Here is a 22786-nt window from a genome sequence, read left to right as displayed (position 1 = left end):
ATGCCGTGGCTAATTATGAGACTCAAATGACAAGGCAACAATGTTTCGAGTGTGCAGAATGAGTACGCAATGAGTTTGGGAGATTTTTCTAATTCCAATTGATGCTTTTTTTTTTTGTGGTGCCTAACCTAGATATTCTATCTTAAGGCTACGGATAGAGACTTAGTGCACGCCGGCTGGGGGACACTTACCAACTCCTGGAAACGGTGGCAGACCAGGGAAGGCATGTTGCAGAGTAGCAGCATCGCCGTTTGGCAGACCTTGTGGTGGTATAGTCAAATGCAGCGGATCTGCAATGAGCACGATTATGATTAATGAATATTGTAGTAAAAGAAAGGGAACTTGTGACTGATTTTATTGGTGAGAGGGCCCCAAATGAAGCTTTTGATTCTCTGGTACTTACGTCCTGGGAATGCCGTTTGTGGAATGCCATTCGTGAAGACCCCGTCCGCCGCAGCAGCTGCTGCAGCCGCGGCAGCTCCGCCGGGCTGGCCGTTGGGCGTGTTCGCGCCCATGCTGAAGTTGGGCATAGTCGGCGAGGGCAACGAAGGCGGCTGTCCGGTGCCATTGAGGCCATGAGGTATTTGCGTTGCCAGGGCGGCCATGGGGTTCATGTAAGCGGCTGCTGATCCAGGCGCCGTGGCAGCGGCTGCCATCAGAGCGGCTTGCTGTTGTTGCTGCACGAATCCAGAGAGACATAGTCGTTAGGGGGGAGGAGTTCACGGGGCTGGAGCTGCATCCACTTACCTGAGCATAGGCGCCGTACGGACTGAACTGATTAAAGACAAACGGATTCAGCAGGTTCATATGGCCGGCCATTTGTTGCATGCGCCTGATTTGTCGCTCCTTCTCTGTGTCGGCGTATTTGACGACCAGGCTGGAGGATGCACCCTGGAAAATAAGAGGGCCGAGAGCGCGGTGAGTGGAAGCTGACTGACTGTCATTGCATATTTATGGGAGGCTTTTCCGTTTTCTGTTTTTTTTTTTTTCGTTCTCTCTTCTCTCGGGAACAGGAAATCCTATTACAGGCCATTATTTTGTGATGATGACAGCGACTGGCAGGTAAGAGTACACCTGCCCGCCTAGGTTCCCATACCCCTCGATTTGAGTCCTTTGTTGAGCTGCTGCCGCTCCAGCTGCTGCTCATTATTGTTATAATATAATTATATACGAAAAATAAGTATATATCAAAATAATTGGCATACGAGTACTTCAATTTGCATTTGTATTGAAAGCAGCTTATGGGCTCCGCTCCGCACCGATCCGCTTTCCTTCCACCCACTACCTGCTGCCCTACCCTACCTTAGCCCAGAGACTCCGATGTCATCTATTGTCGTCGTCTCTCATTGATTTCGAAATACTCGTAAATACTGGGGGGAACAAAGCACTCAGAACTCTGAGCACGGCTAGGCCCGGCCACTCTTCCTTCTTCTTTGCTTTTGATGTCAATTAATTAGCATAATAATGGCAGGCTTCACATTTCGCACTCCCCATGCCGCCCAAAGAGGTCTCAGCTTTCGTATGACAATTTGATTTGAATAGACATTTCCAATATTCGGTAACATTTGGTTTTTGTTCTAATTAAGACTGTTTTTGTAATAGGAAACCTTTTTGCCTGCCGCTGCTTGTGCTGATGATGATGATGAATTTCGGGGGGGAAGGCAGCTGGCAGGAAGCAGAAATGCTTTTATGATTTTGCAAATCATTAATCAAAGTAACAATGATATTGTATTGCATTATTCTAGCTCTCCTCTACCGCTGCCATGCCTTGCCTTGCCTTGGCTTGGGGGTTGTGAGCGTGTGGGTGGGTGGCTGGGTGTGTGCTGTTAATGAGACTACAACAAAACAGGTGCTTCACGTAGTACAGCAGTTATCTGCTCTGCTCCGAACATAATTTTAATTAATGAAATATGAAACTCGAGTTTATGCAAAAGGCCATAAGCGGATAGACCGTGGTGCAGGTAAGGGAGTGGGAGTGGACTCAAGGGGCTTCTTGGGAATGTGAAACTATTTCTGTTGGTCCTGTCATAGCCCCAGATGCTTGGCAGCTCCTGTGTAATAGCTTTTAATGAGCTACATTAGAACTCAAGTCGTGGCAGGGCCGGGCCAGCGTTTCATATATCATGTGAAAATTCATTTCAACCTTCAAGCAAGCAGCACAGATATTCTGAGCTGCGTCAGAAACGACACGTATGCTTTATGGCATCTTTAAGAAAGTGCAGCCACAATTGGCAATCCCATGGAAAGCGATAAACCTCCATTATCCATTGCTAATCTGTGGCACTAATTGCTGCCGACCAGCAGCTGAAAACCATGCCACAGGCTCAACATTAGGCGCGCAGGGAGCCGCAAAGGCTCATAAATTAATTCATTAACGTCAATTGAATTGCCCAATAATCCCCAGCTCATGTCTGCTTGTTCCTCAAAGCTTTTGGATGTTTCAAAACCTAAAAAAAGACCACAAAATCCACGCTGTTTTCGGAAGGAATTATGTTGCCAGTAAAATTCTGCGAGGCAGTTTGTCAGGCAGTGCAAGCAGTCAGTGTGAGTCAATATAAACGTTTTCAATATTATATGCTATGAGAATACGTGTGCAGTTGTTTGGCCTGTTCACTTCCGCTTCCGCTTGACGGAGACGACTGCGACGACGACGACACGAAGATCCCATTCAAGTGAATTGCTGCCACCAAATGAAATGAAAAATTCAACACGACCCACAGTCCCAGGCCCAGTTGGAGTCACAGACATAGCCAAGCCTTAGAAGGAGGCGAATGCGAGCTGGCAGCACGCCTAACGAGAACGAATCGTCGTCGTGCCTCAGTGGGGAATGCAACAGGCAGCAGGCTGCCGTTTTTGGCTGCCAACTAACAAGCCAACTAACAAGAGAGGTCTTCCCCAGTGCCCGGGATGCCTGGATGCCTGGGTGCTTGTTCCTTGTTCCTGGACTCGTGCCAGGCGGCACTTTTGGCAGCAATCGCATGTTGCATGCCACTTTTCGGGCGGCACAAACGTGACGCCATTAGATGGGCCTTCGTCCTTAGCCTGTTCGCCTCTAGCAAATATTTTTTATTGTTTTTTAATGCCACTCGCTCAAAGTTCTCTGGTCCTCTGTTCCACTCTTTCTCTCTCACTCTTTTCCCCCTCGCCCGCTGTTCAATGGTTGTGCTGCTTTTTTGGCAAAGTTTCAGACCACAGGACGGCCAATTACAATTGAAGGGCTTACAGTGCATTTAAAAAGTAATTTGTCTGCCGCCCCAAAAGCCGCGCACGTATTTATGTATTTCAATGCAAATGCAAATGTAAATGCAACCAAGACTCTGCCGGGTTGGGACCTGTTGTGGCGATGGGGCACACAGTGGCTCTGGGGGTAATCAGAGCTACCCGTGTTCACTAATGGTTCTACAAGCCGCAAGGGCAATCCGTGAGCCCAGAGAGCCACCCGGACAGGGGCGTTGAAATGCAGCTAGGGCACACACACACTCACACACACACACACACTCTCTCGCACATAATAAACTCGCGCAGGGAAGTATGCAACGTTCACCGTATTCAGGGGAGATGAGGCAGGGGATGCAGAGGAGGCAGAGGACTACGGTTACTACATACGTGTCTGGGGACATGTTAACATGGCAGTCGTGCCAAAAATTATTATTCCCGCCTCGCCACGTACGCTTTGGCAGTGGCAGTGGCAGTGGCAGTGGCCCTGCCCTGCACTGGCTTTGGCTTTGCATCTGCTGCTTTTTGCGTTGCGCTGCTTGTTGCTTGTTGCATACTTTTAGGCATGAGTGTGAGAGTCGATTTGTCAACGCCTAAAAGGACAACATATTTCTTCTGGCCAAACGCAAAAAAAATTGCCCAGCAAATGGGCGGCAAATGGTTTTAACAAATGAATTATATATGTATTTGTATACATACACATATGTATATGTATGCAACTGATTTGCATTTTATAGTTTTCAGTTTGCAGTTTCAGTTGCAGTTGGAGGCTTTCGCACTCTTTTTTGCTGACTTCTTCTGATGCTCGTTTTGGCCGCAGCTTGTTTTAATTGCCAAATGAATTGGCCTGGTCGGCCTCTGGTCCGCATTTGTTTAATGGTCAGCCATTTTTATCTATCAATTAAAGCAGCGACAACGAAATGTTTTCAAAAAATGCCAGCACATAAATTTTACAGCTAATGGTAATGGGAGCTTTCTCTTCTCCTCTTTTTCCTCTTTTTGCTGGGAACAACTGTTGATGGGCGTTGTTTCTTTTTTTTGTATGGGTGAAAGTTTGGACTTTGGGGCAAGCCGATTTAATCTTTTCGATTGTGTGAAATTGAATTAAAGTTTAGTGTTCGCTGCTGCCTGACCCTGGCCCTAAAACTGATTATTTTCTAGCGATACTCGCATATGGTAGGTATTCCCTAGTGCAACTCACTCATCCAACTACTTTCAACTGTAATTTGTCCACTGCAATTTTCGGTGAACGTGTCGAAAGATTCAACACCTACTGGTATACGTACGGCAGTGCAACACTCGGGCTGTGGCACGTTCCGCCTGCCTGTGCAGTGTGACCGCCGCTAAAACGCCTAATGACGTTTACACGGCCAACATAATTACAGTAATAATGTGGCCGAGACTCTAACCTGGCCACGACGACGACAGAACCAGCACCAGTACCAACAACACTGGGACGAGGCGTAGTGGTGTTGCGGATGTGGATGTGGATGGCGATGATGATGATGATGACATTAGCGAGGTGTCAGGCGACAATTTAACGAGCGACAACGTTGCATACACGTACACGTATGCGCGGAAAGGATTTCTGCCTTCCTGCCAGCCTTTTGTGTGCCACATGCAACACCAGCAAGAGCAGCAGCAACAAAGCACATTCGTCACGAAACGAGGAAGCAGCAACAAAGCTTTCGGTCTCTCCTCGTGCGTGTGTCGACCAACAATTTTGTATGCTTTTAAATTAGCCAAAGTGTGAAAGTGTCATGTTTCGAAATATGAAATTAACAGGAGCATGAGCTGAAAGAGCAAAACGGAGCAACAAGAACGCGATGCCTCCTTGTTGCTGTTGCCGTTGCCGTTGCCGTTGCTGTTGTTGATACTCTGTAATTTGTTGGGCGAAAATTGAAAGGAAGTGCACTTCAATTAATGTTTGCTGTTCCTCTTATGGCCTGGCTTAAGCTGTTTTCCTGGGGTAGCATTAAAGCAGCAGCAGCAGCACAACTCTGGTAGATACGTGTATTGACCCATAAACCAGAACAACGAACCCTTCATTTGCACTCGAATCTGCCACTCACTCTGACTCTCACACGACCAAAGACAGTTCTCAACGAATTTTCCAATTAATTTTCATTTAAATGACAAACCTGAGTCTAGCCCACAAAAACTACCAATAGAATTGCAGTTGTAATGGCAGTGCAGTGCAGTGCAGAAAAAGTACCAGTAAAAAGTAGCAGTAAAACTAATTATAAATTCGTTTTCAGATTTCAATTTCGCTGTCAGCGGCAGTCGAGTCGAGGGGCTGAGCCGAGCAATGTCAAAATGGGATTTCAAAAGGCTTCTTTCTCATCCATCCGTGCCCACAGGAACCCTGGAGGAACCACAGGGCGAGTAAGTAATCTTTTCCGGCAAATAAATCACACCATCGCCCCATCGTGCTGTGCTGTGCCGTCCGACTGCAGTTGAAATTAGTGTAAATGCCACTAAGCCACCTAAAAGTATGCTCAGCATTAGCGGAGTCCGCAAAAAATCCTACAATTTACGTACTATGCGGAAAGTAACTTTGGCCCCGTCCGCGTCCCCTGAACACCAATCCCCGAACCCCCGAACCACCGAACCCGCACCCGAATCCGAAAAGTTGCGACGCGCTGTTAACCGCAGCCCTGGGCTGCTCCAAAAAGAAACAGGGCGGGGCAGCAAGGCAATGCATACATTAAACAACTTTTGGCTCATTGCATTCTGGCTGGGGTCCAGCTCCAGCTCCTCCTCAGCTCCTCCTCCTCGTCCTCCTCTGCTGCTGCCAACAAAGGCCGCCGGCGAAGCGTAAAATGCGGGCAAGCAAAAAGCGCGACCCATCGCAGGACTCAGACGATGGCGTTGACAATGCAACTTGGCCGCGGCCCAAAATGAAAAACTTATTTAATTTACTTTGCTTTTTGCCGCAGCTCCAGCCATTTAATTCAATTACTCGCCGAGTCGCCGAGAGTTCTTTTTAAGGGTACTCCGCTTTCCACCATTTTTTCCATAGTGCCTAATAGGGCAATCAACAGGGTTGAAATTTGTCAAAGACGCTGCCGCGCGTAGATCAGAACGGAACAGAACAGAACAGAACAGAACCCTTTGTGCACCATCTTTAATGGGGTTTCACAAGGGTCTGAGGATCGATTCTGCACCGCTTTGTATATCCGCCGAAGGACAATGGGTGGAGGAAGGCTTCTCCTAAATGGGCAATCAACAGGCTGGAAATTGGCCTGCAGCAACTTTGGCGAAGATATGCCCGGAATGTGACAGAAAAGTTTAAGGGGCAATTTCGCCACCGAAGAAGTTGGGAATCCTTAGGTAGTGCATAGTTAAAGGTTGCTTCCTTCGAATCCTTTCCCCCTCAGCTGCACTTGTCCCGCATACTTTTGAGGCGCATAAGAAGAAGGTCTCGCTGGAAGTCCAACTGTGAGCACTGCCTGGCAGCATAACATGGCCCGGGATTTGTGTATGTTGTTATTGTTGGGTATAAATGTCACCAGCAACTGCAGAGGGAGTTTTCTCAAACAAATGGGCTAGCTCAACGAAGGACACAGGACACAGGCCGGGGCCGGGGCAGGACAAGACAGGGCAGGGCAAAGGATGGAGGAAACAGCTAAGGAGGCGGCAGGATATTACATGCAGGCATGATTGAGTTTTGAGAGAACATAACCGAAAAAGAGGAAGCGCACAATTTCATAAATTTAATGCGAAAAGCTGCACAAAAAGGACCTCTGGCTGGCTGCCTGGCTGGCTGGCTGGCAGATCCCTGCCCGATTTCAGCATTTTAGCATAGCATTGCAACAAATTGAATCCAGTTCTGGGGACTGGGCCTCTAATGCAGTTAAAATCAAAGTCAGAAAAACAAAACCACTGCTGGGATATACGATAGTAAGGATAAAGCTTTTCGTTCCCCATCAACTCCTCTCTTTCGCCGCTTTCACTCGCCTGCTCTCTGCCGGGCTCTGTCGGTCTGTCTGCGGCGTTTTTTGTGCTTGATTGAACAGAATTCTGGGCGAAGCTAAATTAAATTTACGTTCCGAGCGAGAGCGAGAGGGGAATTGGGAATAAGACAGAGATAGTCCGAGGACATGAATATTTCATTCGCTCTGCGGCAGCATAAAAACTGCACGAAAGGCAGCACCAGACGCCTAAAAAGCTCCATCTTCCCAGACTCTTCGATTCATCCTCGCCCCCTCCACCCAGCTGCTGGGGGGTCGTAAACAATTTACAGTCGAAATTGTTAATAAAATTATCAAATATTGTATTTATGGTCAGTGTAATGGTCAGGGTAATGGTCAGTGGGGGAAGGGCAAAGGGAGACGAGACCTTTCTTTTATGGTGGCAGTTTAATTTGCAGCTTTGGTTTTACGAGCTGTTGAGACGATAGTTGGTCCGTGCCAAGGATTTGGGATAAGTAAGGCACTAAAAGAGTTTCTTTCGTTTACAGCCACTACAAAGAGAGAGAGAGGGAGAGAGAGAGGAAGAGAGTGGAGAGACCGCTCCAGGACAAGGCCAATTATGAATGTAACATAATATTCCGAATCACAATCAGAATCAGATTCGAAATCAGAATTAACCGCACAACACGCGAACCCAATTAGCTCCAGAGCGGGCCAGGGACCCCACCCGAAGGACAGTCGTGACCAGTTCCCTTGGCAATTTGCAGCCGCAGGACGCACAAAACATTTCGGAAAGGACATGTCACAAGCAGGGTCCACGACCAGAGTGGCACGAAAAATATTTTCTCTCGACGAAAAACTAAACTAAAATCCAAATGAAAATATTATTAAATTCAATTGGGCAAACATTACAGAAACATGGACCAGGACACGCACACGCAGGCAAAAGGCAGATGCCAGAAGGGGTCGTACAAGGGGGGGTGTACCAGGGGGGGTACCAGGGAGGACATATGTGAATGTGAATGCAATGTGGCGTCCAGTTGGCAACGGCCGCCGCAACAAACGACCAAAAATTGCATTGCCATTTTTACGCGCAATTTGTTTTGCGGAAATATTGTGAAAGTTTTTGAGCGGAGGACAGGCTGCCACGTTGGCGACATTTGGCCAAATTGCACACTAATATGTTGTGTGTGTGTGAGTGTGTTTGTGTGTTTGTATGCGTGGGCCAAATGGCTAACGGCAAATGGCCGCAAATGTTTTATATTTTTATTTGCTTGGTTTTTGCGTTGATTTCTGATTGTTTCACATTTTATTTAATGCCGGAGACAGACACAGAGAAAGATACACACACACACACACTTATACATAAGTGCAGTAAATGGGGCTGCAACAAATTAAATCTTCAAAAAGTGTCCCCAGGCACTAGTGAAGCCATCACAGTGTCTGGCTGCATCTCTCAACCGCCTCAATTTAATCATTCGCAATGCCGGAGTACCGCCCAAATGCAGTACCACAAATCGTTCGAGTGCCTCGGCAGACACATTTGCCTGTCTCCAAATTGAGAGGCAAGCCGCAAGTTGGTCCGCACCCAGGACAGAGAGCACTCCGAGCGGAGAGTCGTCCCAGTCGCTGTCACCGAAATCAAGGCAAATCTTTTCTAACTATTTGCAATTCAAGCATAAGTCTCTTCAGTCTCACACACGCATCAGACGAAGGCAACAACTTGCCTCATATGCAAAACGTTGCTTGGATGGTGGGTTGGCGTTGGCTCGTTGCCCCTCCCAGCGGCAACAAATACTGCAATGAATATATTTGGCAGAGGAAAAAGCAAGTGCAGAGGAAAAAACACAAAAATTCGCCCTGCCAGTGCATACTTCTAGGCGTTGGCGGCGTGAAACGTTTCACTTGAGTCGAAAAAAATGTGAGAGCCCAGGCAGGACTGCTCCCTGTTTGATAAACGACAGTCGTTTTGGTTACCTGGCTCGCCCCTGTGCCTCTCTCTCTCCCTCTCTCGCTCTCTCTCGATCTGTGTGTGTGGGGGCTTTATATTTTGACAATTTTTCTTGCTGCAGGTAAAGTTTTCTTTTTGCCGGTTGTCGCTGCTCCCGAATTGTCAGAGTGCCGGAGGAAATGATAGACGGCAGTCGGTAGTCGGTAGTTTTCTAGGCGATTTATAAACTCGTATATTCGTAGTACTCGCATGTTGCTTGCTCCTTTGTTGTCTGGGAACGGGAGGATGTGCCTAAGCCTAGAAAGCAATTTACCCGATTATGTGAGCTTTAAGACAGAGTCTGTGAGTCTGTGAATCTGCAAATCTCTTTAAGTTGCTTCTCTCGGTGCCACCCGGAAGTTCTCCCTGGCCCTGGTTATTCTTCCATTTCGAAACTTTATTCAAACATAAGCAGATATGCAGTTGCATCTGTTGCCGTGCCCCTGCTACCCCTGCCGCTCGCCACAGCTCTCCATTTTTATATGGACAGGCCGCTTCTGCTTGACTTGCTTATCACAACAAAAGTTGTCTGGCCAAACGGGAGAGATGCAGATGGAGGAAATTGGGGAACTCTGTCAGGGCGAAAAAAAAGTCGAAATAATATGCCAAAGCATTCTTCACTGATTCTGGCTACGCGTTTTTGCACTTCAAAGTACTTCAAATCAATTTTCTTCACTTATTTTCATAAACCCGAAGCAGTCCCTTTTCCTCTAGCCGCACATCCCATCCCGGCCCCGTCAGCATTCGAGGAAAAAATTTGCCAGAAAAGTTCAATTTTTGAAAAATATTTGCAAATTTCATTCACTGCGCTCGTCCATTCAAATTTCCTGCATTTATGTTGGTGTCCCTTTGGGGAAGGAAACTGGGAAAGGGAAACTGCGATTGGAGGGGGGCTGGAAATATGAACGAAAAAATGGAAATAAAGGACAAAACAGCAGCGGACCCTTACTGCTGGCCCGACCCGCCCACTCCTCCGATTTTCGGCATAGGACCTTTTGTTATATTGAGAAGGCAGCAAGAAATTGCGCTAAGATGCTTATCCTTTTTTTTTTTTTTCTGTGTGCCGCTGCTGCTGCTCCCTTTCGTGGGGGCAAAAAAATGGTAAAAATGCTCCATTATTATTTTTATTACTTATTTGCTTTTAATACTTCACGACGACGCTAGGGCTGACGAGAACGTTGGCTTGGACCAAGACCGGGACTGGGACCGAGACCGAGACCAGGGCCAGCAGCAGAGCCTGGACGAACGTCATCCAATCTCAAAGCGGATGTCGTCTACTTTGCATTTTGAGCCGTTTCAACTTATGTGCTTCCTGCTCCTAGTCCGAGACCCCGTCTATCCGAGAGCCCTGCCCATCGACCAGCCACATTTTAAACGATGCTCGTCCTGCCGCGCCCCCATTGCTGCCCTTTCCGAAATTATTATACGTCTCTGGTCCCTGGATGGCTGGCCGTCGCTTCGCGTCGCCCATACCCATCGGTTGCACTTATTGAAAAATTCGCATCTCACATCAGGAATTGAGGAAATTCCTCCTTGGCCAGCTCTTCGCTTTCTCTGCGATGGCTTTCGGCTTCGATTTGGCTTGGTCCCCAGGTCCGACCCATACCGTTGGCGGCTCTTGTTTTAAGTGCAGTCAGTAGTTGGCTTTGTCGTCTGTGTTTATGCAAAAAATTTGTCTACTGTCTGCGTCTGCGTCTCTGTCTCCGTCTTGGGCTTGGTCTTGGTCTTTGGCCGGTTACGCCTCTTCGAGCTGAGATGTCCCGGGACGACGTCCTGGCCATCCTATTGTTATTTCTTGTGCTTAAGTAGTTTTTGCTGTTTTTCATACTTTCAGCTTGTAATCACTGTCAATGTCGTCGACGGCTTGGAGGCGGGTGGGCGATGGTGGTGGCTTTACCCGTCGTTTTGTTTCTGACATGCTGCTTAAATGCTTCCCAAGATTTAGCTACTTGATGGGGTTTTGCCTCCTTACAATGTTATTAATAATAAGCTATACAAATTTTTCACTGTCCTCGATGGGGCCCAGACTGGACTGGACTGGACGGGACAAGACAAGACAAGACAAAGGCACTTGAACTTACGACAGAATAGGGCAAAGGATTGATATCCTTGGAGCTATGCAAATTTGTAGTACATACCTGCAACGATAGAGAGAGAGAGAGAGAGAGAGGCAAATCAGATTTAGTTTGAATTGAATGAGGTTTTGTAAATGCAAGAGATTCACTAGGAGATTCCCCCTTGATACTAAAATAATCATTCCATTCCCTTTCCCATCACCCACATTTTGATCATTGAATTGCAAACGATTGTTCCCCAATACCAGTACTACGCTCTGCACTTTGTGTCTCAAAGAATCAATTACCAAAACCGTTTTAGGGCCGTGCCCCAAAATGTGCCATTAATGTGCAGGACCCTAACGACATTTTCAACTGGTACTGGTACTGGTGCTGCTCCAGCCGGGTGCAGGACCAGTGAAATTTTAATAATAGCTAAAAGTTCAATTGGCATTTCAATATTGTCTTTGACCTTAGCCTTTTATCGAGAAATGCTGCCCTGGCTGGAGCAATCGGAGGGGCGGCATGCAAGCTCACACACACACAAGCACACAAGCACGCACATCGACAATCGACCTAGACTCACCCGTAGGACGAGGAAGGAGGCGGAGGAGGAAGAAGGCTGGGATGATATTATGAGTGTTGCTGGCATTTCAACGATTTTCAGTTTTCTTATTAAATATTCTAGAAATGTTTCGGAATCCAATGATTGTGCAATGGCATGTACGCGTCTGCCCGAGTCACTCTACACTGTGTGTGTGTGTGTGTGTGTGCTAGAAAAGCATTTTTCGTTTTTCAGGACGCAGGACTCCTCCGACAAGGAGTCCCAATGTTGTTTGTCATTTTAAGTCAGTGCCATGGGTAGCTAGTGAGGTGGAACTATGGGCAAAAGGCACCCGGCACAAATGGCATTGTAGGACTCGCCTCGCCCCCGACTACATCTCGTTCTACGTCTCCGTCTCCGTCTCCATCTCCGGCAACAAAGTGAAAATGAAATGACTCGGAACGAATGGCAGAGCAAGCGTTTACATGAAAAGCTGAGCGGGTCTAAGGGTCGGATGGGGGTTGAGTTCTAAGGGAATGTGGCCATAAGGGGGGCCAGGGTGTGGTCGCATAGACACATTCACGTAGTTTATGTACCTTTTGGCAGCCAATGAAGCATGCCCTAATTGCTGGCACAACTTTAAGCCAAAGAGTTTCTGAATTTTAAAGCAGGCACACATTCAGACACATCCATGAAAGCCAAAGCCAAACGCCATTTGCATGAATGGGGTGGAAGGGGCCACGCGTGCTCCAAGGTGCAGCTGAATGAGAAATAAAAACAAAACAACCTAAAGAGAGAAAAACAAACAAGTTTCTAGCTGCACAACATCTATAGGAAAATATCTTAGAACTGTCACTTGAAAGGCAGAATTTCGGTAGATAATTTGTTTCATTCTGGCTTTAGGGTAGATAAATAATATGATCTTAATGGGGTTTCCTTCAATCATATAGTGTTCGACATTCGAGACCTTTTTCTGCCAGCAGCAATCCAAATCACAGTTTGCACTTAGACTTTGCTGTCATTTAAATCAAAGCAGCTTTAATTTTATGGTAGTGCCTCGAGTGCCGGCGACCCAACACGAGTTCTCCATAATAAATCAAAGCTCTGGCGGAGCGCCTCAATGGCCTCCGGGCACTGACAGTGGCAGTCACAACAACTAAACAAACAGCTCGGGCATCCAGAGCTATGCAACACGAATCAGCGCATTTTATGCATGACCAAATATGCGATAAACAGCAACTAATTTCGAAGCAGCAGCAGCAGCAGCTCTCAACACACACAAAAAAGAATCCACAAAAATATGGCACAGACAAACTAATTTTACACTGATTCAAATTGAAATGCCAGGCACACGAAGTGCACATACCGACACGGACACAGGCACAGACATGGACACGGACATTGACACTGATAGGTGGCCTGCAATCGAGTGCAGTGTAAATATCCTGCGGTTTTTAGTTTATTAAATTTTTGTCAACGACTTCTCTCGCTCAGAGGCTGCTCTGCTGCTGTTTGTCCGTCTGCCTGTCACTGATAATAAATTTCCAGCTGCAGTCGATAGGCAAAAACAAAATCGAAATATGCTGAAAATAATAAAAAATAAACACTGGAAAATATTGTACATAGATATTGGCCAGCCCTAAGCTCGTTTTTGTGAGCAAACTTTTAAGCGTCATTTAATTAATAATATAGCCACGCCACCGAGCGGTTGGTCTCTGGCCTCCTCTTTTGCCACTGTCCCCGGGATAATTGCTGTCATTCTACTGGCATTGCAAATTTTGTTATTAATTTTTCAGACTTGCAGCGTGTTTTCCGCTCAACGTTTGAGGCTTTACAGGCTTTCGAATGCGGTTTTGAGCGACGGCAGCAGTTCTCAGTCTCTCTCTTTTTCTTTGCCCCTCGGCGGTAATTAAATTAAATCGTAATCGATCTGGAAGTGTTACGCCTGAAAGGTTGTTTTACACACTACATTCCTCAAAGTCGGATACAATTTGTCGGTGCTGTATCTTCCTCGAATATATTCGAATACGATACCAATTAAAGTGTCATTAAAGAGCATTTCCCGACTCGCACTGATTTTTCACCTTGCTTTCTCATTGAAAACAAAAAAGGAAATCACGCACATTGTGGTTAGTAGTCCCTTCCTGCTCTGTTCTGTTCTATTCTGCGCTGCGCTGTTCTGTTATGTATCCTGTCTGGCTGTTGTCCTGTCCCGTCCCGTCCCGTCCTGTCAGTTTGTTTGCGTTTCGTGCACAGTGTTATTTACTTGATTAAAAATTCATAATTGCCCACAAAGCACTGCTGCCTAGCTCTAGAAATGCAGCGCCAAAACCCGAAAAGAATGCCCCCAACATTTCTGCACACGGATGCAATTTAATATTTTAAATATGTCAATTAAACGGGCAGCGGAAGGGGGGCCCCGGACAATCGCTGACAGGCAGAGGCTGCTTATAATAAATTATAAAATTTGCAGCCGCATGAATTAAGTAAAATGCAGCTGCACATTTATTTAATAGTTGATAAATGTTCGAGTCCGTGTGAGAGCGGGAAATTGGCATTGGAAATGTGGTGGGTGGCTGGGGAAGGCCATCAATGTTTGCAGACTTTTAGGTAGTGAGAGATACAGACACTGAACTATAAAAATATTGAACTTTACGACTATGCACTTGTCCATAATTCCATCAAGACGAGCGCAATCTTTAAGCCAGCCAAGTGGATGCGGGATGGGCCTGGACCTGTGCCGTCCCGGGGCTGCTGCTACTGCTTCCTCTAGGCCAAGTCAAGTGGTTAAAGCAGCTCAAGAGAGCGACGACGACGAGAACGAGTGCTCCATAATGCACATGAAAGGAGACTTGAGCAATAAAAAAGCGAAGCGAAGAACTCCACCCGCTTTCCCAGTCAGACACACAAAAAGGCACTCGTCAAGTCCATGACGACGGAGACGAAGACGAAGAGACGACGTCGTCGTCCAAGCCCAAGCCCCGTGCCCAAGTCGCCGTTGCTTTGGCTGTGGCTGTTGCTGGTGCTGTCGAAGATGGGGGCGCAGTTTAAACGACTTAAGCGCCAAAGAAATCATCATTAAAGTCTTGCTGTAGTCCTGTCCCTCCTCCGCCAGCAGGCGTTGCAGCTCCGCAAGGCGGGGCCATGCAATCGACAATGCTGGTTAAGTCAAGTGTAGGTCGTTGGTCGGGTCGCGCTCTGTGTTGTAGAGTTCAGCTCAGTTGGGATTGAAACTGGGACTGGAACTGGGATTGGGGACGTTACTCCCAGCTTGCTGTTTCTGTTGCCTCTGCTGCTGCTGCTGCTGCTGCTGCACTGCACTTCGTCTTCTTTTGCCTTTGCTTGGCGAACACTCAAGTAAATAGAGTTCAAAATGAAATGCAACCAGCCGCGGGTGAAGTGCTGGGTCCGTCCCTGCCGCCTGTCATCGATCTGGTTCGTGGCTCTGCTCGCACTTATCGTAAGCCCCTACCGAGCCCCCCTCCTTGCTCGGTCAGCTGTTAAGAGAGCAAGGGGGCAGAGGCAGAGACAGCAGCTTTAATGCCGTGTCTGAATTTGCTTTCCACTGTCCGTGCGTGCGCCATTTTAATTAACATGCAAATCCAGTTGAAAATGCCAATTTATGCTTGACATAATATACAGAAAACAGCAAACAAAAAAATGGTAGTCCCCCCCAACAGCAAACAGAAGCAGAATGGACAACACATGGGGGAGTGGTGGGAGGTTGGTAGGTGTGTAGGTGTGGGCACACAATGCTGGTCACAGTAATATGTACAATTGGAACTGCAATTCGGGATGATTCCATTCAACTTTTGGTTTCATTTCGCACCCGTTCATAAATCAGACGCACACACACACACAACTGTGCATGCAACTGTACCTATTCAGACGAGAGGACATTGTGTGGTTCGATCTCTTTGGCTACATATATCACATATATAATTATATAATAATTACAATTCTTTTTGCAGTCGAGATATATTCGAAATCAGTGCGTGGGCCCAGACACGCATGACCAGATTATTGTTATTATTATTGAGTATTGAGTATTTTTTATATAATTAATTTTTGTGTCATTTGTTTGTTTGATTTTTACATTGAATTGACAGCGCCACAGTTCCACGGAACCTTCCGTGTCCATGGCTCCGCTGCGCTCCGCTCCGTCCCGTCTTCGGCCATTGTCAGAAAGTAAATGTGAAATATTAAATGCCACATAGAAAAATACAAATATAATTTTTTGTCATATGCGTGTACTCGGGTGCGAGTATATCGTCGTACCGAATCATTGCATAAATAAGTTTTAATTTGGTTTGTATAATCAGAAATGCAATGCATAATAATCGTTTTAATGAGACGACCTGACAACGACATCAGACCCCAGAACCCAGACCATAGCTGGTGTCAGAGCTGGGACCGATTTATCAACGCCCGTCAAGCCACGGATGAAGGGCGAGCGTGAGGAGCGGAGCGGAGCGGAGTAGAGTACAAAGGCAGTCAGGTAGATTCAAGTCAATTTGGTAAAAATTGAAACACCTGCTTGATTTCACGCCTGATTAAACTTTGGCCATTGTCCTGCCCCGTTCGGAGTCCTTTATCCGTCCGTGCCACCGCTCGTTGTGCGCCACTGGAAGCAGCATGTGTTTGCAATTTAGCAAACAACGGGCCAGACCCGATAAGTCTGCTCCACTCTCCTTGGCAAACACTTGACGCGGACTTGATCCAAGTCGAATCGAGTCGACTTGAGTTGAGTTGAGAAGGAACGCAGTTTGTGAAAGAATCGCAGATTGGCGGCGTCTGATTGAGGTAAGAATTCCTGGCCCCGTGGCAATTTGTCTTTTGTTTGAAGTAATATTTGTTGTTTGTCATGGCTTGAAAATTTAATGTGTCTGTCTGTCTATGGAGCTGAGCTGTGGAGCTGAGGGGATGGACTGTACTCTATTCAAGCTGTAGTAGCTGTTGTTCAATGTTAAATGCTAAATGGCTCCTGGCAGCACATAATTACGAATGCCAAACAATATTTGGTCAGACATCGGAGAAATCAATTGCCAAGTCGAGGAAGGAATACTCTTCTCATAAAGAGAATGCTTATGGCTCCCACTTCCAGTGTGGCATATGTGTTATAATTGCCCGAACTGCCCATGCCCTCTGGGGTTTATGGCCATAACAAATGTTAGCGCCGGTGCCAGTGCCAATGCCATAAGCCATCCCAAAGCTAAAGACATACTAATTAGTGACTAACCCACACGCACACATAGCTACAGACGCAGACACAGACACAGTCAGACAGCTGTAAGGCAGAATTTATGCATTTGCAGGAGGGGTCACGCCAGGGTGTTGTGGCAGGGTCTGGCTGTGTGGCGCCTACAGCCGCCTACGAGTGTGGCATGCTTTATTTTAAATGCTTTTAATTGTTGTGTCAACACACACACACACACACACTCGCAAGCACACACAAACGCGCATGGTAGAGAGAGCGAGTGCCTGCAGGCGGAGGCTGGCTGTCAAACCGCAGCGCGCCTAAATGCATGCTTTAAAACTTGTTTGCCTGCAAAGCTAATGAGCTATGCCATTACACAACAAGCTTTCCTCTTACTGCTCCCCTCTCCACACATGCATACGAGTATGTGTGTCTGTGTGTGCTCCTCGCACTTTGTTTGCGGCTGTGTCATTAACAGCAGGCGCCACAGCCCTTGGGCAGAGGCAAGGCAAGGCACAAGTTATTACCCAACAACTAAACACAAGTAAGTGATATTTGCCCGGGGGGACATGGCCTGTTTCATGGTTTCATGGTTAGGCCAGTACTAGAACCAGGCCCAGGCCAAATATTAACTCATTTCGGTTAAGGGGGTGCTGGAAAACTTTCCCTTCTCCCAGGACCTGGCCCGAGTTTGCCTGTGGTCTGGAAGTGTGCTAAATTTGAGGAATTAATTTAATTAAAATTGATTGGAGAACATTGGGAACAGGCAAATGAATATACTCAGGGAGCGATTGAGAAACGAATAGAAAGAGGGAGAGCGGAAGAGAACGGAAAGCAATGACTGAAATATATGAAAAATAAATTTCCATAAATGCTTTTAATTGAATTAAATATTATCAAATGCATAAAAAACTTATATTTGTCTTTAATTTCTACACGTACGAGTGAACTCTGTATTATACAATTATTAAATATATGTACGAGCATACGTATATACATAAATATATAGCCTTTTTCCATAATTTTATTTTATTTATACTTTTTTTGTTTTGTTTTGTTGCTATAATACCTTTTGCGTTAGTTATTTTTCATGTTAATTAATTTTGTAATTAAATATGCATTTATGGGCTGGCGCGAACATAATTCATCTGCCACATCCACAGATGCAGATACTCATAGATATACATATGTATATACATATGTATGTATGTATGTATGCATGGGCGTATCCCGATACATGCTTATGCCATTTTCAATATATTTATCTGTTCTCTCATTTATATTTGCATACATTTTTGGCCAGCGGCCATGTTGACACATGTTTGAAACGTTAATAAATAATGCAACAAACAAATACTATAAATGGGAAGCAGAGCAAGATAGAGCGAGGAAATATATTTCAAATAAATATTAATGGCTGCGACCAGGCGCAAATGATTTTCATGTAATTAAACAAATAGCTAATTATTTTTGATTTTTAATTAAAATTCAAATGGCCGGCGGCAAGCCAGAGAAAATACATCAAGGAAAAGCCGCCAATTTCAGGCTTAACTCGGAAAAGCACCCGAGAGATTAGTGGAAAAATGGAGGAGTGTGGATGGTAAATACGAGCAGAGGACCAGATCAAATGGAAAATTATTTATGTTCAGATTGAGTTGCAATCGCTACTCGCTACATGCAAATGAGCCTGTAAAAATGCATTTTCAATGTTCATCAAATGTCGGGGACAACACTCGTACTTGTTATTTGCCTGTCAGCACAATTATAATTATTATATCATTTTGCATTATGATTCGCGCGCCGCGTGTCTATTTGTTTTAATGGCAATGCATAAATAAATGCTAAATTACATTAATAGCATTTGCTCAATGCTCGGCCACGACTTCCGCTTGTGTGAATTGTTCAGTGGCTAGCCCAACAATTTTTGGAATTTTTGCCCAGTGTTCAGCCAGTTGGAGAAATGTTTTCCATTAAAGTTAATTAACAATTGTTTCGACCAGAGGGGTATGCTGGGGTGGTTCAGCTACCCGGGAGGCTGGAGTGGTTGTGGTTCATTTTGGAATGCATTTGAATGAATTGTTTGTCGGGTATTAGCCATCGGAATGAAGTCCGAAATAATATACGTCCATATCCCATCGGATCTCCAGACATTTTGGGCCTCTTTCGAGTCAGCTAACTGAACATTAATCAACGCAAAATAATAAAAAATATAGCACCTAGAAAGTATATTTAATCTAGCCGAAAACACTTGTTCCAAATCCCTTCCCGCCTGAGTAAATATCAAATTTGAGTAATTGTTTTCGGGGTCCTGGCAGGTCCAATCATAAATCATGGAAGCTGTTGCATAGTTTTAGGCGTCCGCACATAAAGCCCTATTAGAATGTAAAATTAGACCAAGGATACGGCCACGGATAGGGGATATTTATGAAAAAATATGTTTGCCAGTGTAGCAGCAAATTGCAGGTGGTTGGGGGTAGCGCTGTAGCCCCTTCTTCCGCTGTAGGATGTGTGATAAAATAGCAACAATCACCATTAGTGTCACATGCCATCATCAATCATCGACAGGGCTGTGGCTGTGGCTCTGGCTCTGGCTGTCCAAGGTGGACTTGGCCGGCTTTGTTTGTCCAGGACTCTGCCGGTTTAAAGCGCTTTTAAGTGGATGATGGGCTGGACAATCTTGGGCCCCACTGTTTCTGTGTGGCCATGTCATTGTCAGCTGTTGTTTGCACTAACATTTTCGTGTTTGGCTTTGTCAAAGGTGGTTCGAGGCGAGATCTCATCTTCTAACAGGGCTGGCAGGTGCTAATGAAGTGTTCGCCCCTGACGCAGCAGATTTTCTACGAGGCTCTACGACTACACTCACTCGTACTCCTACTCCTACTCTCGTTCGTATTTGTAATTGTTTTTGCCGTGTTCCAGCACTCGAGTGTCATCATTTATCACAAAATAATTAAAGGTCTAGCAACCTTCAAAAACTTTTGCACAAACTGCAGTCAAAGTTTTGGCGAAAGTAAGCGAGCGGGAGATATCCTTTCCAACTCTCCGCTCGGTCGCAACTTTTTTCAGGTGCGCTTCAAAGTCGCAAAAAATGTTTACAGATATGCAACTTCAGGACGGTAGGAAGAGACGACAAAACACTTGGTAATAACTGCCAAAAAGTTTTCAGTCTCTTTCTCTCTGTTTGGCTGCTGCTGCTGTTGTTGCTTTTATTTTTGGGTACTGTCTCTGGGTGAGACTTCAAAAAATATAATTTATGGCCCCATAGCCGCGGGCTCGGGCTCGGGCTCGGTTCAGCCGGGGCATCGATAAGGTGGCCAAAGTGGTAAGATATTTGTACTTTTCTAGGGACTCCAAGCACTTATGGGCAAACTTTTTACCCCCTGTCTGTCTGACAAAACATTGTTGCATAGTTTTGGGCGCTGCGCAAAGGGGAATGGTATGCAATTTTTTGAAGGCCATTTGGGCCAAAGGGAGAGCAAAGGAGAGCTGACGAGAGGGTTCGCTAATAGAAATAGGAAATGTTTACAAAGTATTTTCATAGCTGCAGGCACTGACACCTGACACACAGGTACACACACACACACACACACTCTGGCAGCTGGAGAAGCGCTCATGCGAGTGTGTGCACCTGAGGGTAAGCAATAAATAAGGCAGACAAATATTTCAGCCCAGAGAGGAGCGAAGCGGAGAGGAGAGGGCAGTACTTAAGCAAAAGTGGAGGATGGCTAGCTGGCATTCTGACACTTTGGCTAAATAATTTCGCACACGCATCTTAACCCTTCAGTGCTTCTGCTTCTTCAGGCTGCCTGGCTGCATGGCTGCCTGTCTGCCAGGCTTCTTTTGCCAGGATAAATATGAAAAACATGCTAAAAACTTTCAGGGCAACGTCTTCTGGGGGAGCACTGTCCCGCTGCATGCCCTCTGCTGGCAGCGTCTGCTGTCTCAGCAGCATTTTTTAAGGTGCAACATTGCAGGTGCTTCCCTTTTCTTTTTTTTGCATAACAAAAGTGCAAACTCATTTCTTGGCCGCCTGTGCAAAACAGCGCGTGGGCGTGGCAGATAGCGTTACCTTCGCCCCTCCGCTTTGTGACGCTCCTTTCTTTTTTTTTTGTACTTTTTTACTAGTTGCATGCATGAAATTTAATGGCTTCCACTTTGTTGTTGTCCTCGTCGGCGTCCGCGTCCGTGACACCCGGGACGCCGCTACCACGCCCCGCCCACTATCGCAGCTATGCAAAACATTTCGTGCTGTTTTGGCATGTGAATTATGTATCGGAGTTTTTCCACTTGCGACATCACAAGGGAAGAAATTATTCTTTTCACTAGTATACCCAGTACCCGTGGCGTATGAGGGTATTTTTGATTTATAACCCATCCCAGGGCATTCCCGATTATTGCCAAACAAAAAATAAGAAGATAATTATTAATCCTGCAGGTGGATTGGTTAGCAGCTGTTAAGATTCAAGATAAAACCACACATAATTATCTCAATTTTTTGTCAACGGGATCTGAACACAGGGTACACCATTGTCGAGAAACTCAACCAAAGATGTTTGCCTTGATTTTGATTAATTTAATATGAAGCAGTTTGAAAAATAAGTTTTAGCTGGAAAACAACAAGAACTCTGGCCAATGAAGCCGAAGCCAATTGGGACAAGAACCCCTTAGGCCTTCCCTATACCCACGAGACATTTCAATCTCATCGAAGTGCCGGCGATGTGTAGATTAAATGTTTAAAAATTAATCGAGCCGAACCCTTTGCCAGGTCGCTTTGCCCTTTCGAACATTCCGCAGCCGTTTGATTTATGGGCATGACGCGTCGTCGTCAGGCTTTTTACTTTAAATGCCACAGGAGGCACGAGGTAGTGTAGGGGGCAGGAAGCACAACAATTTCAAATTGCCAGCTCAAATTTTTTGAAAGGCGGCGACATTTTTGGCAAATTTATGTATTTGTCACATTGCTGTTGTAGGAACATAAAAAACCCCAATGGGGCTGGCGGAGAACAGCAAACTTTTTGCCGCAACATTGTTTTTGCTAGCCCCACTCTTTGCTGCCACGTTGGTGTTGTTGCCTCTGCCGCTGCTGCTGCTGCTGTCTCTCTGCATATGATTTATTGCAGTGGAAATGCATGTGCCATGCGAGCGAGAGAGAGAGAGAGAGGGATACTGTGGCAGTGGCAGTGTCCTGCCAGTTTCAGGGCATTTGGTTGCAACAAAACGCAAATTTGTCTATTTCGTCAAAATGCGCGACAGGCGTTTGGGGTTTCGGTTCTCAGCCTCCGAGTCGGAGAGTGCGGACTGGTCCTGGGGCCTAGGCATCGTCTGCTGTTGACATTTTCCAAGCAAACCAAATACAGGAGAATATACTCCTACTAGCCCGTCCCTCTGTTGCACTAGCCCTCTGTTGGAGTGTCTCTCTTTTTTGCGGATCCTTTGGGCAGAGTTCAACGAGAAAACCAAGACAAATCACATGCTTTTACACAGGGCAAATTGTCTGTTGTGTTTTTTTTGCACGGCCAGTGAAAAGACGGGCTAAGGGAAAGCGAGGAAAGAGAGCGGAATCACCATAAATTATGCGATGCAATTTTTTCACGTCTCTCTGGGAGTGTCTCCCACATCCATACATGGGAGAGTGTGTTTGTGTGTGTCTGTGTGTGTGTCTGTGTATCATTTGCATACTTTTTAGTTTTTGGGGCAATAACATGATTTAAGTGCATCGAGCTTAGCAGCAGACCCACCCCACACCACCCCTCCGGCCACGCCCACAAGGTCATGACTTAAGGGCAAAGGCAACGAAAATTGATGGATCTGCCTCACTGTGCAGCCCCTTTTCCACACTCCTTCCACTGGTCTGGTCTTGGGCTAAATAAA

General features: G+C 46.1%; 1 protein-coding gene across 37 annotated transcripts in view; it reads right to left on the bottom strand.

The window, feature by feature from the left end:
• Positions 1–22786, bottom strand: part of LOC111072361 (CUGBP Elav-like family member 4) — a 285345-nt gene that overhangs the window by 3672 nt on the left and 258887 nt on the right. For all 37 annotated transcript variants that reach the window (XM_022364156.2, XM_022364159.2, XM_041591597.1 and 34 more), the window contains 3 exons: positions 748–891; positions 404–677; positions 192–290 (listed from right to left, as the gene is read on the bottom strand). In XM_022364156.2, the coding sequence (XP_022219848.2) occupies positions 192–290; positions 404–677; positions 748–891 (517 nt within the window). The remainder of the gene's footprint in view (positions 1–191; positions 291–403; positions 678–747; positions 892–22786) is intronic.

This window comes from Drosophila obscura, unplaced genomic scaffold (genome assembly GCF_018151105.1).
Source record: "Drosophila obscura isolate BZ-5 IFL unplaced genomic scaffold, ASM1815110v1 contig_1, whole genome shotgun sequence".
Classification (NCBI taxonomy): Eukaryota; Metazoa; Arthropoda; class Insecta; order Diptera; family Drosophilidae; genus Drosophila; species Drosophila obscura.
Note: the sequence above shows the minus strand (reverse complement) of the source record. Positions and strands in the feature narration are given on the sequence as shown.